Source organism: Xenia sp. Carnegie-2017, unplaced genomic scaffold, assembly GCF_021976095.1.
Source record: "Xenia sp. Carnegie-2017 unplaced genomic scaffold, XeniaSp_v1 HiC_scaffold_13, whole genome shotgun sequence".
Classification (NCBI taxonomy): Eukaryota; Metazoa; Cnidaria; class Anthozoa; order Malacalcyonacea; family Xeniidae; genus Xenia; species Xenia sp. Carnegie-2017.
This window is the reverse complement of record NW_025813436.1, coordinates 3,293,777-3,308,478: the sequence shown is the minus strand read 5'-3', so window position 1 is coordinate 3,308,478 and position 14,702 is coordinate 3,293,777. Positions and strand designations below refer to the sequence as shown.

General features: G+C 33.6%; 1 protein-coding gene and 2 long non-coding RNA genes across 3 annotated transcripts; 1 reads left to right on the top strand and 2 right to left on the bottom strand.

The window, feature by feature from the left end:
- Nucleotides 1-3,964: 3,964 nt before the first annotated feature.
- Nucleotides 3,965-4,466, top strand: LOC124458383. Its single transcript, XR_006953147.1, has 2 exons — nucleotides 3,965-4,146; nucleotides 4,218-4,466. It is a non-coding gene; the product is annotated as an uncharacterized LOC124458383 (long non-coding RNA).
- Nucleotides 4,467-4,760: 294 nt separating this feature from the next.
- Nucleotides 4,761-9,528, bottom strand: LOC124458373. Its single transcript, XM_047008404.1, has 5 exons — nucleotides 9,431-9,528; nucleotides 8,601-8,819; nucleotides 5,810-5,899; nucleotides 5,312-5,455; nucleotides 4,761-5,079 (listed from the first exon to the last, which is right to left on the bottom strand). Exons 2-5 carry the CDS (start codon nucleotides 8,760-8,762, stop codon nucleotides 5,044-5,046), a joined length of 432 nt encoding a protein of 143 aa, XP_046864360.1. The 5' UTR covers nucleotides 8,763-8,819; nucleotides 9,431-9,528; the 3' UTR covers nucleotides 4,761-5,043.
- Nucleotides 9,529-10,069: 541 nt separating this feature from the next.
- On the bottom strand, nucleotides 10,070-11,890 carry LOC124455053. The gene is made up of 4 exons (XR_006951682.1): nucleotides 11,815-11,890; nucleotides 10,992-11,078; nucleotides 10,761-10,875; nucleotides 10,070-10,205 (listed from the first exon to the last, which is right to left on the bottom strand). It is a non-coding gene; the product is annotated as an uncharacterized LOC124455053 (long non-coding RNA).
- Nucleotides 11,891-14,702: the final 2,812 nt, after the last annotated feature.

Here is a 14,702-nt window from a genome sequence, read left to right as displayed (position 1 = left end):
GAACTTTCTTATTTAGTGTTGATCCGTGATCCAAGTCTGTATCAACACGATAACCAGCTGCATGGAACTTCTTTTGAATCTAAACATGACCAAAATGTCAATAAAAAAAAAAGGACAAAAAAATTCCAATTCATAAAATAGCAACAATTTGTCCATAGCTGAGTTTGCATTAGCCTGTGCAAGTTCGATCTAAGGCTTACCAAATTAACTTTACCGGTTCGGCAAATCATCATATTTACTACTGACAGGAACTACTACAACTTGATGGGAAAGCCATAAAATCCTAGAAATAACAGAAAATGCAGTGCGTCAAAATTTTGAAATAAAGTAAAGTAGAGTAAAATGATAAAAATTTCCAAACAATTAAGAAACTTTGTATCATTTTAATTTAACATTTTAAGGACATTTCATTTGCTTTAAGCTGGCATGAGCCAAGAAAACACTCACCATTTTCCACCAAAGCTTTCAGCAAGAATAGTAATCATTTTTCAACTGAACCTACAATAGCTTCGATGAATAATAACAGGATGTAATTTTATATCTCCTTCACCACTGTCAATAGAGTAATAGAATATTGATAAATTACTAAATTGTTACAATTTGTAAAGATCTACAATTTCATGGAAACTTAAACTGTGCGTAATCCTCTGACTATAATACACAGGCACATATGTTTGAGCCATTATCAATGATATTTACATGGGGGATGGATGCACAGGGATACATGCATGGACTATTAACTATTATATTGCAATTATCTGTTAACATTGCAATATTAAATGTAACTATATACTTATATGAGGGTGGGTTTGTTTGCAGAAGTAGAGTTTGAATGCAGGTGGGACTTTCAGTGTTCAGCAATGTAGCAGGCTGCATATAAGTATATAGTATATATAAGCATATAAATATATAACAATAGGTTTCTATAGAAACAAATAATCATGTCACTGTTGCTTAAATAAATTAAGTATCAAGACCGTGAGTGAGGTTATTCAACAGCTTACTGGCAAAACTTACCTAGCGTGAGGTTGAATCTCTCAGGAAGTTGGAAATCCAGTTCAATTGTTGCACATTGATGAGACCATCTCATAGCATCAAAATTTTTATATTAATCTATAAATTGTGATAGCAATGAAATTATAAATTCACAATGGTATACATCTGTAAACATAAAAGCTTCATCCCCATCCCAGGATTTATCTGCCGTTTTTGACCAAAATTATTCAAAGCTTCCATCAGTTTCTAATGAAGCATAAAACAAACTCATTTAGTTAAACAATTAAAAATATTATCAATCATTAAACATTTTCGATATTTATGAACAGACAGCTAAAAAACTTTGTAAACACTGCATTTATGTTTGCTGTGAACAAATTTCCTCCCTATTTTGGGAGGTAAACAAACCAATCTGTATGTCAAATCAACAAATGAAAACATTCTATATTTTATTTCATTCTTGAATAACTGTCTATATCTTTGATATCCATAAAGAGGAATTGCACACGATGAAACAAATGTAACTTGATTAAATAGTTCATTGGTTTCAACCATTGAGTTGTAATGTTTGAAATGTTCAAGGTTAGAAGCCATCTTGATTTCAGCAAGGGGAGACTGAAACGAGTTAATATTTTAGTTGCAATATTAACAAATACTAAATAAAATCAATTACAAGAAAACAAAAACAATGATGAACCAAAATTGTTAAAGAACATATTTTAAGTAAAAGCGACTCATGCAAGTAACTCAAATGTTCAACTTATGATGGTGAAAATATAAAAACATGGAGATAAAATAAAGCATGACAATCAATAGATCTTCACTTAGGTAATAATAGCTGCAGATCAAATTTATAAACAGTGTGTGAAGCACTGACTAAAACATTTTGGCAATCAAATGCACTTGAAAGCCCTGGCAGGTTAGCTAAAGTCCTCGGTGCTACAAGTCTTGTGACTTTACTACAAAATCTCCCTCGGCTTTTAAGTACATTTAATCACTAAGTTACCTCACTACCGTGCATCGTTTTACTTATAAAAATATTGCACACGCTAGCTAAAATGTAGATCCCATTAACTACATACATGTATGGTCTTATATGAGCCAGTTTTAAATACTCAAAGAATATTTAGGCAATCAGAGAGTAAAATATTTTACCTTACTCTGAACAAAACAGTTTTCTTGTGAGTCTTTTATCGCAGGGATACGTCGGTATAAAATTCTTATCACCAAAATGTTTCAAATTCCAAATTGGTGAAGTGTTGACTGTGTAGTAAGCTGGTCGATACAACTCATACGCAACGCATCGATTTGCTGTTTAAAATCATGATAGAACTCATGCAGATAGATTGGTTTCACATAGCCAGAATAACAACCAATAACTGTTAGCTTCCAGAGCAATTCAGTGAATTCACCACAAATGTCAGTCTGCTACGTGAAGATAGTTCTCTTGCATATGCCTCAAGTCTTTTTTTACGCTTCCGAATTGCATCCTTGAACGCCTTATTTTATACAGTTCAGCCAACATTTACCTATTCTTGCCATAAAATGATTAAGTGTGCTCCAAGTTGACTGAAAATAAAATTGTTCAGCATACGCCATTTTGAAAGCATGTCTATAATTATCCACTATCATCCATTGTAACCACTATCAACATCCTAATGTCATTGGTCAAAAATAGTCACATTTTTTATTTACTTTTGCCTTTCATTCATGTCATTTCTAGATATGAATTTTCTTATTCGTCCATAGTTCAATCAATAATAAAAAAATATTTATTGTAAATTTTATTATAGCAAATGAACGTGACGCCAAGAGTTTGTAAATTACATGCAATTTTTCGTCGTGGTATAGTGAACTATCTCGACCTTATTTAAACCTGAACATTTTTATAGTCGTTATATGCATCAATGCATTAATTATAGTCGTTTGATGAAAATATGGAAATATGATAAAATTCTTTTTAAGGGGGTGACTCGATTTTTTCTAAAGTTCTTTGGATGTGGAAAATGTGTTCAAATGCATGAATTATAGTCTTTTGGTGAAAGTATGGAAATATTATAAAATTCATTTTTCAGGGGGTGGGCTCGTTATTTTTATCAAAGTTCTTTTGATGTGGAAAATGTGTTCAAATGCATGAATTATAGTCTTTTGGTGAAATTATGGAAATATTATAAATTCATTTATTTATTATTTCATTTATTTTGGTAAAATAATGGAACAAAGATTAAATTCATTTTCAGGGGGGGTGGAATCCCTATTTCTATAAAAGTTCTTTTTGTTGTGGAAAATGTGTTCAAATGCATGAATTATAGTCTTTTGGTGAAAGTATGGAAATATTATAAAATTCATTTTCAGGGGGGGTGGACTCGATTATTTTGTCAAAGTTCTTTTTGATGTGGAAAATGTGTTCAAATACATTAATTATAGTCTTTTGGTGAAATTATGGAATTATTATAAAATTCATTTTCAGGGGTTGGAATCCTCATTTTTCTAAAGTTGTTTTTAAGTGGAAAATGTGTTGGAATGCATTAATTATAGTGTTTTCGTGAAGGTCAATTTCATTTTGGCTTGGTCAAAGTCAACATTTTTAACTAAGCGCTTCCGACATCACTACGCACGGTCTCATTATAACATTGAAATCCTCATTCATTACCCAAAGCTAACAACAACACACTTTACGAGAACGGAATCGTAACCTTCAATGCAACAAGCCCCTAGCCAGCATATACTTACTAGAGAAAGCATGGTTTTTACGTATGTAAAAAATTGACGCTCAATATTGCAAAAACATATTGAAAGGAAAGCCGAATAATAAATTATTATGGGAAAACTGAAAATGTTACCGATACATAGGTATTTTTGAAAATCATTGTCCGTTGCCTGGCCGTTATTTTGAGCCCTGTTCTTTTTGCTTAGTTAACTCAATTTTTAACAAGGTATTGTTATCTTAATGCAGTTAAAAGGTAAGGTATGATTGTCACACATTTCTTATTAATTTGCACTCAGGCGAATGAGATGTTACTCGTTGGAAAAGAAACTGACTGCGGTCGAAGCTTGTAACTACGGTTTGGTAACAGAAGTTATTCCTCAAGCCGAAATTGAAAAGAAATTAACAACAGAATGAAATACATGGCTGCGTTGCCGCCGAAGGTAGCACAAATCTGGACTTTACCGTTATTGCTTCGTTTCATTTAACCATACAATGCTTCTCTCCATTGCAGTCGCTCTCATTGTCCAAGAAATTATGTTGCTCAGTTGAGCTGGAGAAACTTCACGATGTGAATAATAAAGAATGCGAAGTGCTTGCTCAAAAATGGCTCTCGGAGGAATGCGCGCAAGCAGTGATGACTTTTTTACAACGCAAATCAAAAATGTAGTTGAAACATTAAGTTGATTCTTGTTTATGAAATGTTCGATGCATTTTCTTTCTGTGTATGTTATTCAGTTTGATAAAAACCATTTCCACCAAAGTGTTAAGCGTACAAAGCATCTGCGCAAACATCTACTTGATGTCACGTGACAACATGTTAATTAATGACACTTATTTTTAAACAACTGCATCAATTTTCAACAAATGCGCAAGAAAATAAGGTTATCGCGACTAAGAAGTCCGTTACGCCAGCAGTAAACACTGAAGTCTCAATGACTTGAACGATACAGAACGAGTGTTCGAAATTTTCCAGCAAAAGTTTTTTTGCTATGTTTTGGAACTTGATTCAAAACGCAATTTTTCCTCAAACAAAGTAAAGATTTTAAAATCGTGGTTAAATGAACGAATATGTTTTGTTATTCAACTCAAGTTACGAATGATTTACACCAACAACGCTACAAATTCCGCTGCGTAAAGGTTACAAACGGATCATTGGGGGACACAATATCCTATATGTACAACAAATATTTGCACGCGCTATAAGTCCGATCGCAAGTATACCTGGATGGTAAGCCATTCCTGTAAGCTCGTCCACCATCTTCTTACGATGCCATGTTGCTGATGTACTTTTGAAACAAATCGCGTTCCTCGTGATTTTATCCTCAAGTTCTTGTATATTACCGTTGACCATCAACGTCTGTTTCTCGAAGGCACTACAATATTAAATATGCTGCTTTACTATTTGCTGACATGGGATTTTTTCAAAGTTCGAAACTGTAAATGTTTTCATCATCTTCGACGTGAACGTCCATGAATAACAATAGAAATCTATTGCATTTTCAAAGGTCCCGTGTCCTCTCTCTAGTTGCTAAGCTCCGCCCACCCCCTTCCTCTCCTTTCCAATAGTGCCCAATCTCTCTCCCTCGTAAAAATAGACACACAAACCTGTCTAGAAACTAGTGAAGATCTCGCCAAAAGTGAATTGAGCTCCTCCTCGAAATGTTTGAAAGATAAAATTTCTGCGACAATTCCGCGTTCCTTTGCCATGTCGCAGTCGAGTTTCGTGTTGCATAGAATAACAGACATTGCCTGATTTAAAGGAAATTCACCGTAAGACAAAATGAATTTTTTTTAAAGCATCTCGGTTCTTTTATAAAAACAACAATTATGTTTCACGATACACTTTTTAAGGCGGGGGTAGGGATAGGGAGTAAAGCATTTTGGGGAACTTAGATAAAGCTATTCGTAGTTTTAATTACTTTTCAATCTCACAGTTAATTTTAACACCTCAGAACATAACACATCCTCTCAGGTTCAAGAAAAGAAAACATTTTAATGTTTATATAAAGTGATCAATAGGCGTGGATACAACTCAAATACATAACATGGCAAAATATGACCTAGTGCCCAGGCCTCCGTTTAATATAAACAAGTCACGTGTACCTGTGAATGACCAAATAAATTAGGTACAGTTAGAGAGCAACATCCAACTGGAGGATGACCCAACTCCACAAACTTCGTTTGAAAAGTTGCCTTTAAAACACGACGAATATGTCAACTGAAATAAAAATTACGTAATGTTGTACTGAGGAGTCACTAGGAGTCACTAAGGAGTCACTAAGATCAGTTCTTACCAAACTGGAAACATTGGTCTATAAACAAGAAGAAGCGTTATGAATACGTTCCGCTTTCGCGCATGTATATTTACTTTTCATAATTGGAAGGTCGTCGTTTAATTAGATTCGTGCTCAGTTACAATTGGTTTTCTATGAAATTAGATTGTCCCCGCTATATAATTTGAATTAGAATTTTAGCAAATTGTGAAGTTGTTTCAAAGTAGTTTGCCACCTACTTCGAACTGCTGAGCACAAAGTAATTTTGCTAACTCGCAATGACTGTTCATGCGTCTATTTCTATAATACTATAGTTCATGCGACTTAAACGATCTCATGACACCGTTGAAATAAATGAAATGGTAATCGAGTTCCATCGGTTCTAATCGCTAATAAAGCGCTCGCAAGAAAAATGTTTCGTTTGATCATAGTGTGTGTGTGTCATCGTGGGGTAACTTCATATGCTGAAAAGACAGTTAAATTTTCCATGCACCTAACTCCCAAAGACTATAGCTAATGTGTCTATTTCACAAAGACTTTAGTTCATGCACCTAAAGGCTATAAAATCTATATATATGTATATTGTTCGTGCATCTTAACAATATAGTTCATGTACCTAACTCCCAAAGACTATAGTTCACAAACTTAACTTTCAAAGAATATCTTTCCACACCCAACTTCAAAGACTAAACTCCCAAAAATTCTTCTTCATGCTCAAAACGGAACGATATACAATAGTTCACACTATGCACGTAACTCGCAAAGACTATAAGATCATGCGTCTATTTCCCAAAGAGTTTAGTTCATGCAACTAACACCAAAGAAAATAGTTAATGTATCTAATTACCAAAGACTATAGTTCATGCACCTTACTCCGAAGGACTATAGTTCATGAAAGAGCTCCCAAAGACTATAGTTCATGCACCTAACATCCAAAGACTATAGTTAAAGCACTTAAATTCCAAAACTTATATTTCACGCACCTAAATCTCAAAGATTGTTCATGCGTTTATCCCACTTATTGAACTCACTTGATTGGTGAATTGTATTTTCCCATGTTTTCAAAAACTTTCTTAAAGGTCGTACATTCCAATTCTTGTTCTTAATTCCAGGATCACATACATATGAACTATTGACCAGACAAAATCATGATATCTAATTACAATGTGACATCACTCTTCACATCCATACCATTAGACATAGCCAAACAACACAACTAGACAAATAAAATCCTAGACTTACTCAACCTTTGCCTCTCCACTGAATTCTTCTTCTAAAACTCATACTATAGACAACTTTCAGCGAATCAATGGGGTCACCACTATACACCTTCCTCGCAAAAGCTGTCGTGCAAAACCTCGAAACACAATCAGTCACCAACAGCACAGATGAAACAGACAGACTATGGAATAGATATAAAGACGATATCTTTGCCATAGTCAAAAATAAAACTGGACAAATGCTACACACCATAAAAATACTACAAAGAAGATAACCTTCACTAAAGACAAAAAAAACACAACAAGACTAAACAAACAAGTATACGGCATAAATACCCTTACAGACCAAATACTTGATTTCAACCGTAATCATTCCACACAACACAAAATAAGCAACATTCGAACACTTTTCAACAGAATTAACACTCACTGCAGCACAGAAGAAGCCAAAAAACAGAACGCAACTACTTGTTCTCATTTATAAAACTAGTTACCCTATAGAAACTTTATAGACGAAACTATAAGCAAAATCAGTCAGAACTTTACTACTAACGGACACCTCCAAAGCAGACACTGCTATTAGGTCCCTGCCAATACTCTTACTATTAACTTATTTACAACCTCTCATAAGCAGACACCAAAACAATCTTCAAACAATTCTGTAGTGTTTATGGTGTTTCGAAAGTTCACTTTAGGGGTGGTCATGGGAGAAAAAATTTACATGAGTTTAATATTTACTGAGGAAATTACCATACACCAGCTATGGTCAAATGGCAATTTTGCACAAATTAACAAATATTCGTGGCAGAGATTGAATTTTTATATTTTCGTTGTTTCAAGAAATTTACATTGTTTTGCTGGCATACGATAGAACATATTTCGCATACCTTCCTCCTAAACCCACTTTCCGTCATATTTTGCCGTTTAGTGTGCATTTCATAGCCGAATCTTATAACTTAGATATTTCATACAGGGACAATCCTTCACCATTGATAAGTGTCGTCGCTTTTGTGCTCGATAAATCCCGCTTCGAAAAAATATAGATATGACGATATATTTTCGGATATTTTGGGGTTTTTGTAGTGTTGTTCGCAATGATTCATAAATAGATCAAATTGAACCTTAGCCGACAATTACCCGCACGTGTGATTGGGTCAAGATTGTCTGTCTAATACATTGTATACAGAACCATTTAAAACCGCTATAAAGCTATTAAAACCAACAAAACACAATTAAAACTATGTATAATAACTATATATATCGTAACAACGAATATTTTCATATTTTTCGATATTTTCGGTACATCGATATATCGATATACCGAAAAAACCAATATCGATAAACCGATATTTAAAAAACCCCCGATATTTATCGATAATTCGATATGTCGCAACAGCCTACCTCGCAAGAGCCTTTATCGTCGTAAACATGCTTGGACTCATTCATGTTTTCAGTGGTTGGCGAGTCCTCATCCAAAACTCTCGAGCGTATGCTAGGTGCTTCAACTACGTTCAATTTCATCAAGCTATCTTCAACCTGGCGTCGTTGTTTCTCTTCTGCCATGCTTGATTTTGTTTCAATGTTGGAAGTTTCATTTTCAAGCAGTTCTTCTACCTCGATCTACGAATTATAATATCTGTCATAAATATTAAAGCAGTTTGTTTATGTAGAAAATATGCAGACACAAAGTTATGAAGAGAAATAAAAACATCTTTAACATTGTCACGGATATTACGAGGGGCATAACAAAGTGTTGATGAGTTTGACTACTTCTACGTTTATAAGAAACTTTTAAACAATTCTAACCCTAACCTTAACACTTACACTAACCATAATCTAACCCTGACCTAATCCATACCCTAACCATTGAACCAATGTATGAACTGTAGTCAATTGTAGTCACATTATAAAGCCTACTTCCTATTGTTTTTGGAGTTCAATGTGCATTCTAATCTTTCGTTTCAAATCCGCATTCTATTCTTGTAATCTTGTAGCCCATATTCTTGCAAGCATTTCTCAAATGGATATTCACAAATGGAGACTCGACAAGATATGTTAATTTTTTTTCACCAAACAAAAAATTTGTCACAGTCTGTTACGGGTCTTGCAGCTGACATATGAAATGTTTGTAAGTGTGGCAGGAAAATTACATTTATATAGCTACTCTTTGTTTTGCTATGTTAAGCATCACACAATAACAAGAAAACGAATGAGGAATTGGTCACATTTACCACTAAAAACAGTAAAATTCTAGAGCTCCAGTACGAATAGCAAATGACTGTCAAAACGAGGGACGATCTTGGCCCACTGCGATAATATTTTACCAAATGAAGGGAATTCCACAAAACATGTCCATTTGGACATATTATACAAGTGCACATGTGTCAACTAACCCTGGTTTAACCAAGGTTTGCGTTAAATACGACGCTTTATATTTTTCATCGCTGTAGTATGAACTACTTTGTTGATAAATATATAGTAATTCTGCGAGTAAAATATCTTTACCTTCCTCTGCACAACAAAGTTTTTCTTGTATCAACGCACACAGCCTCCTACTAGCTCAAAAAACAAGCCAAAATATGAAGAGAAGCGATCTCGTTTGAGTGAAAACTTGATGGTAAAAGTTGAAAAGTTGCTGATGGTTATCGCCATAAATTACCAATGGAAGAATTTACCACCACGATAAAATCAATATTACCACCACTGATAAAGTATTAGTGACCAATGCCGCCAGTTTGCCAGTGACCAGTGGCATGTACGCGTACCTATTTTTCTATAATTGCGACGCATCATGGGATTTACATTCAAATTTATTTTTGTGAGTAAATTCATTTTATCTTTACCATAAAATGTTGTTTTACTTCAAAATCTTCGCTTGTCAGACTTCGTGAGCTGACTAAATCTCGCAAGCGTTCGATCACGGCCATGACCGATTTTTCACCGAGTACTTTGTTGTCACGTGTTCTGACGTTGACCGTGTCTGAGACCGTCTCTTTTCACCAACAACTGTTTAAAAACAACATAAAACCATTTAACCAATCGCATTTAGTAATAAAATGAACATCTATTTTGCTTTTAAAATAGACAACACTTAAAAGACAATGAACACAAAACAAACAAACAAAACACAAACAACAAACAATCCAACAACAGCAAACGATAATACCTTACATTTTACAACTCGCACATCAACTGACTACCAAGAACAACGAGTACTGACAAGTGAGCATCACAATGCACAACATTACAAACAGCACTGACTATAGACAACGACTTACGTTAGAAAGTAGGTTAACAAACTCAAAACAAAATCATTGAACAGAATACAAATATCAGCACCTTATAAACGGCTTACAAGCGAACAATTAATAAGTATACCACACAAACTAAAACATCCACATATTTTCCTCTCTGTCATGACGTCTAGAGAACAAATACGGCGAACCTGACTAATGTTGTGGAAACGTCAGTAAACTCTGAACACCAACAGTGGTTCCAAACCATTTTAATTTCTATTTATTTGTACAGTAAATAAAAATAATTTAAAAGACTTATTCATACCAAGAATGAAGTTGTACTGTGAAAGTTGTGCATTGCGAACTTTCTTATTTAGTGTTGATCCGTGATCCAAGTCTGTATCAACACGATAACCAGCTGCATGGAACTTCTTTTGAATCTAAACATGACCAAAATGTCAATAAAAAAGGACAAAAAATTCCAATTCATAAAATAGCAACAATTTGTCCATAGCTGAGTTTGCATTAGCCTGTGCAAGTTCGATCTAAGGCTTACCAAATTAAATTTACCGGTTCGGCATAATCATCATATTTACTACTGACAGGAATTACTACAACTTGATGGGGAGAAAGCCATAAAATCCTAGAAAATAACAGAAAATGCAGTGCGTCAAAATTTTGAAATAAAGTAAAGTAGAGTAAAATGATAAAAATTTCCAAACAATTAAGAAACTTTGTATCATTTTAATTTAACATTTTAAGGACATTTCATTTGCTTTAAGCTCTGGCATGAGCCAAGAAAACACTCACCATTTTCCACCAAAGCTTTCAGCAAGAATAGCAATCATTTTTCAACTGAACCTACAATAGCTCGATGAATAATAACAGGATGTAATTTTATATCTCCTTCACCACTGTCAATAGAGTAATAGAATATTGATAAATTACTAAATTGTTACAATTTGTAAAGATCTACAATTTCATGGAAACTTAAACTGTGCCGTAATCCTCTGACTATAATACAGGCTTACATATGTTTGTGAGCCATTATCAATGATATTACATGGGGGATGGATGCACAGGGATACATGCATGGACTATTAACTATTATATTGCAATTATCTGTTAACATTGCAATATTAAATGTAACTATACTTATATGCGGGTGGGTTTGTTTGATGGCGAGTTTGAATGCAGGTGGGACTTTCAGTGTTCAGCAATGTAGCAGGCTGCATATAAGTATATAGTATATATAAGCATATAAATATATAACAATAGGTTTCTATAGAAACAAATAATCATGTCACTGTTGGTTAAATAAATTAAGTATCAAGACCGTAGTGAGGTTATTCAACGAAAAGCTTACTGGCAAAACTTACCTAGCGTGAGGTTGAATCTCTCAGGAAGTTGGAAATCCAGTTCAATTGTTGCACATTGATGAGACCATCTCATAGCATCAAAATTTTTATATTAATCTATAAATTGTGATAGCAATGAAATTATAAATTCACAATGGTATACATCTGTAAACATAGAAAGCTTCATCCCCATCCCAGGATTTATCTGCCGTTTTGACCAAAATTATTCAAAGCTTCCATCAGTTTCTAATGAAGCATAAAACAAACTCATTTAGTTAAACAATTAAAAATATTATCAATCATTAAACATTTTCGATATTTATGACAAGACAGCTAAAAAACATTGTAAAGACTGCATTTATGTTCGCTGTGAACAAATTTCCTCCCTTTTTTGGGAGGTAAACAAACCAATCTGTATGTCAAATCAACAAATGAAAACATTCTATATTTTATTTCATTCTTGAATAACTGTCTATATCTTTGATATCCATAAAGAGGAATTGCACACGATGAAACAAATGTAACTTGATTAAAGTTCAATGGTTTCAACCATTGAGTTGTAATGTTTGAAATGTTCAAGGTTAGAAGCCATCTTGATTTCAGCAAGCGGAGACTGAAACGAGTTAATATTTTAGTTGCAATATTAACAAATACTAAATAAAATCAATTACAAGAAAACAAAACAATGATGAACCAAAATTGTTAAAGAACATATTTTAAGTAAAAGCGACTCATGCAAGGTAACTCAAATGTTCAACTTATGATGGTGAAAATATAAAAAACATGGAGATAAAATAAAGCATGACAATCAATAGATCTTCACTTAGGTAATAATAGCTGCAGATCCAAATTTATAAACAGTGTGTGAAGCACTGACTAAAACATTTGGCAATCAAATGCACTTGAAAGCCCTGGCAGGTTAGCTAAAGTCCCTCGGTGCTACAAGTCTTGTGACTTTTACTACAAAATCTCCCTCGGCTTTCAAGTACATTTAATCACTAAGTTACCTCACTACCGTGCATCGTTTTACTTATAAAAATATTGCACACGCTAGCTAAAATGTAGATCCCATTAACTACATACATGTATGGTCTTATATGAGCCAGTTTTAAATACTCAAAGAATATTTAGGCAATCAGAGAGTAAAATATTTTTACCTTACTCTGAACAAAACAGTTTTTCTTGTGAGTCTTTTATCGCAGGGATACGTCGGTATAAAATTCTTATCACCAAAATGTTTCAAATTCCAAATTGGTGAAGTGTTGACTGTGTAGTAAGCTGGTCGATACAACTCATACGCAACGCATCGATTTGCTGTTTAAAATCATGATAGAACTCATGCAGATAGATTGGTTTCACATAGCCAGAATAACAACCTATGTTAGCTTCCAGAGCAATTCAGTGAATTCACCACAAATGTCAGTCTGCTACGTGAAGATAGTTCTCTTGCATATGCCTCAAGTCTTTTTTTACGCTTCCGAATTGCATCCTTGAACGCCTTATTTTATACAGTTCAGCCAACATTTACCTATTCTTGCCATAAAATGATTAAGTGTGCTCCAAGTTGACTGAAAATAAAATTGTTCAGCATACGCCATTTTGAAAGCATGTCTATAATTATCCACTATCATCCATTGTAACCACTATCAACATCCTAATGTCATTGGTCAAAAATAGTCACATTTTTATTTACTTTTGCCTTTCATTCATGTCATTTCTAGATATGAATTTTCTTATTCGTCCATAGTTCAATCAATAATAAAATATTTATTGTAAATTTTATTATAGCAAATGAACGTGACGCCAAAGTTTGTAAATTACATGCAATTTTCGTCGTGGTATAGTGAACTATCTATCTGACCAATTTAAACATTTAATGATTATAAAATTGCATTGCCATTGGAAACAACTGGTATCATAGATGGTGTTGTAGCTATAGCATAATAAAACATATATTATAACTAAGTATGATAGCATAAAAGTCACATATATTTTATTCACAGCTATATCTTGTAATAATCTCAGTCATAGCCAGCATTTTTATTTGCTTATGCTATCTCAATCTTGCTGTGTTCACTCACTGTAAAAACAATGAATTTCCTAATGAAATGAGCAATGATGCAGTAAAATTTACATAGCAAGTGTAAAACATTCATTCTGGATATGCCACCGATGACATCCATATCAAATATTTCATAAGATAATATATAAATTTAATGAACACCTTAGCTTTGGTAAAAAAATGCTTTATACAGAGCCTTATAACTCTCTCAAAAATAGTATTGTAACAGTATCTTGGGTTATGTGTTTGAATGTAATTATGTGTCAGATTTTGAAATAGCCACTGTTAATATATAACAAGCTTCCTGAACATAAGTTCTTCTCTTTCGTTGAACCACTTGTCTGTAAGATCTCATCAGTATAGCCAATGCTCCTGGATAAAATTACTTGAGATGAGTAGAAGTTTCCTTCCAGTTAAAGTTTACTAACTTTAATAGCTTCACTAAGATCTTGTCAGTAGATAATAGTGCTGCAGTGTTATGTATGTCATACTCCTCTTTTTCATTCATTCAAGTCGGATGGCCTTTTTCAAACCGATGTTTTGAATCTCACATATCTCACATATATCAATTACGAAATTGCAATTAGAGTGCTTTCTCGAATAAGTCGCTTTTTGTCAAAATATTCATTGATTCCCAATCTTTCCTGTAAATTGTCAATATGACATTTTTCCGATGCGTAACAAATCAGTATAGGAGTTAAAGCTGAAAAAATCTGTTTCTCTTAATTGGACAAACGACTTGAAACAACCAAACGACAATTTACACACAATATTTCGAAAGCGATATTTTTTCACTAACTATTTCAATTATAATTGTCAATATGGTTTCAAAACACTTGAAATAAAG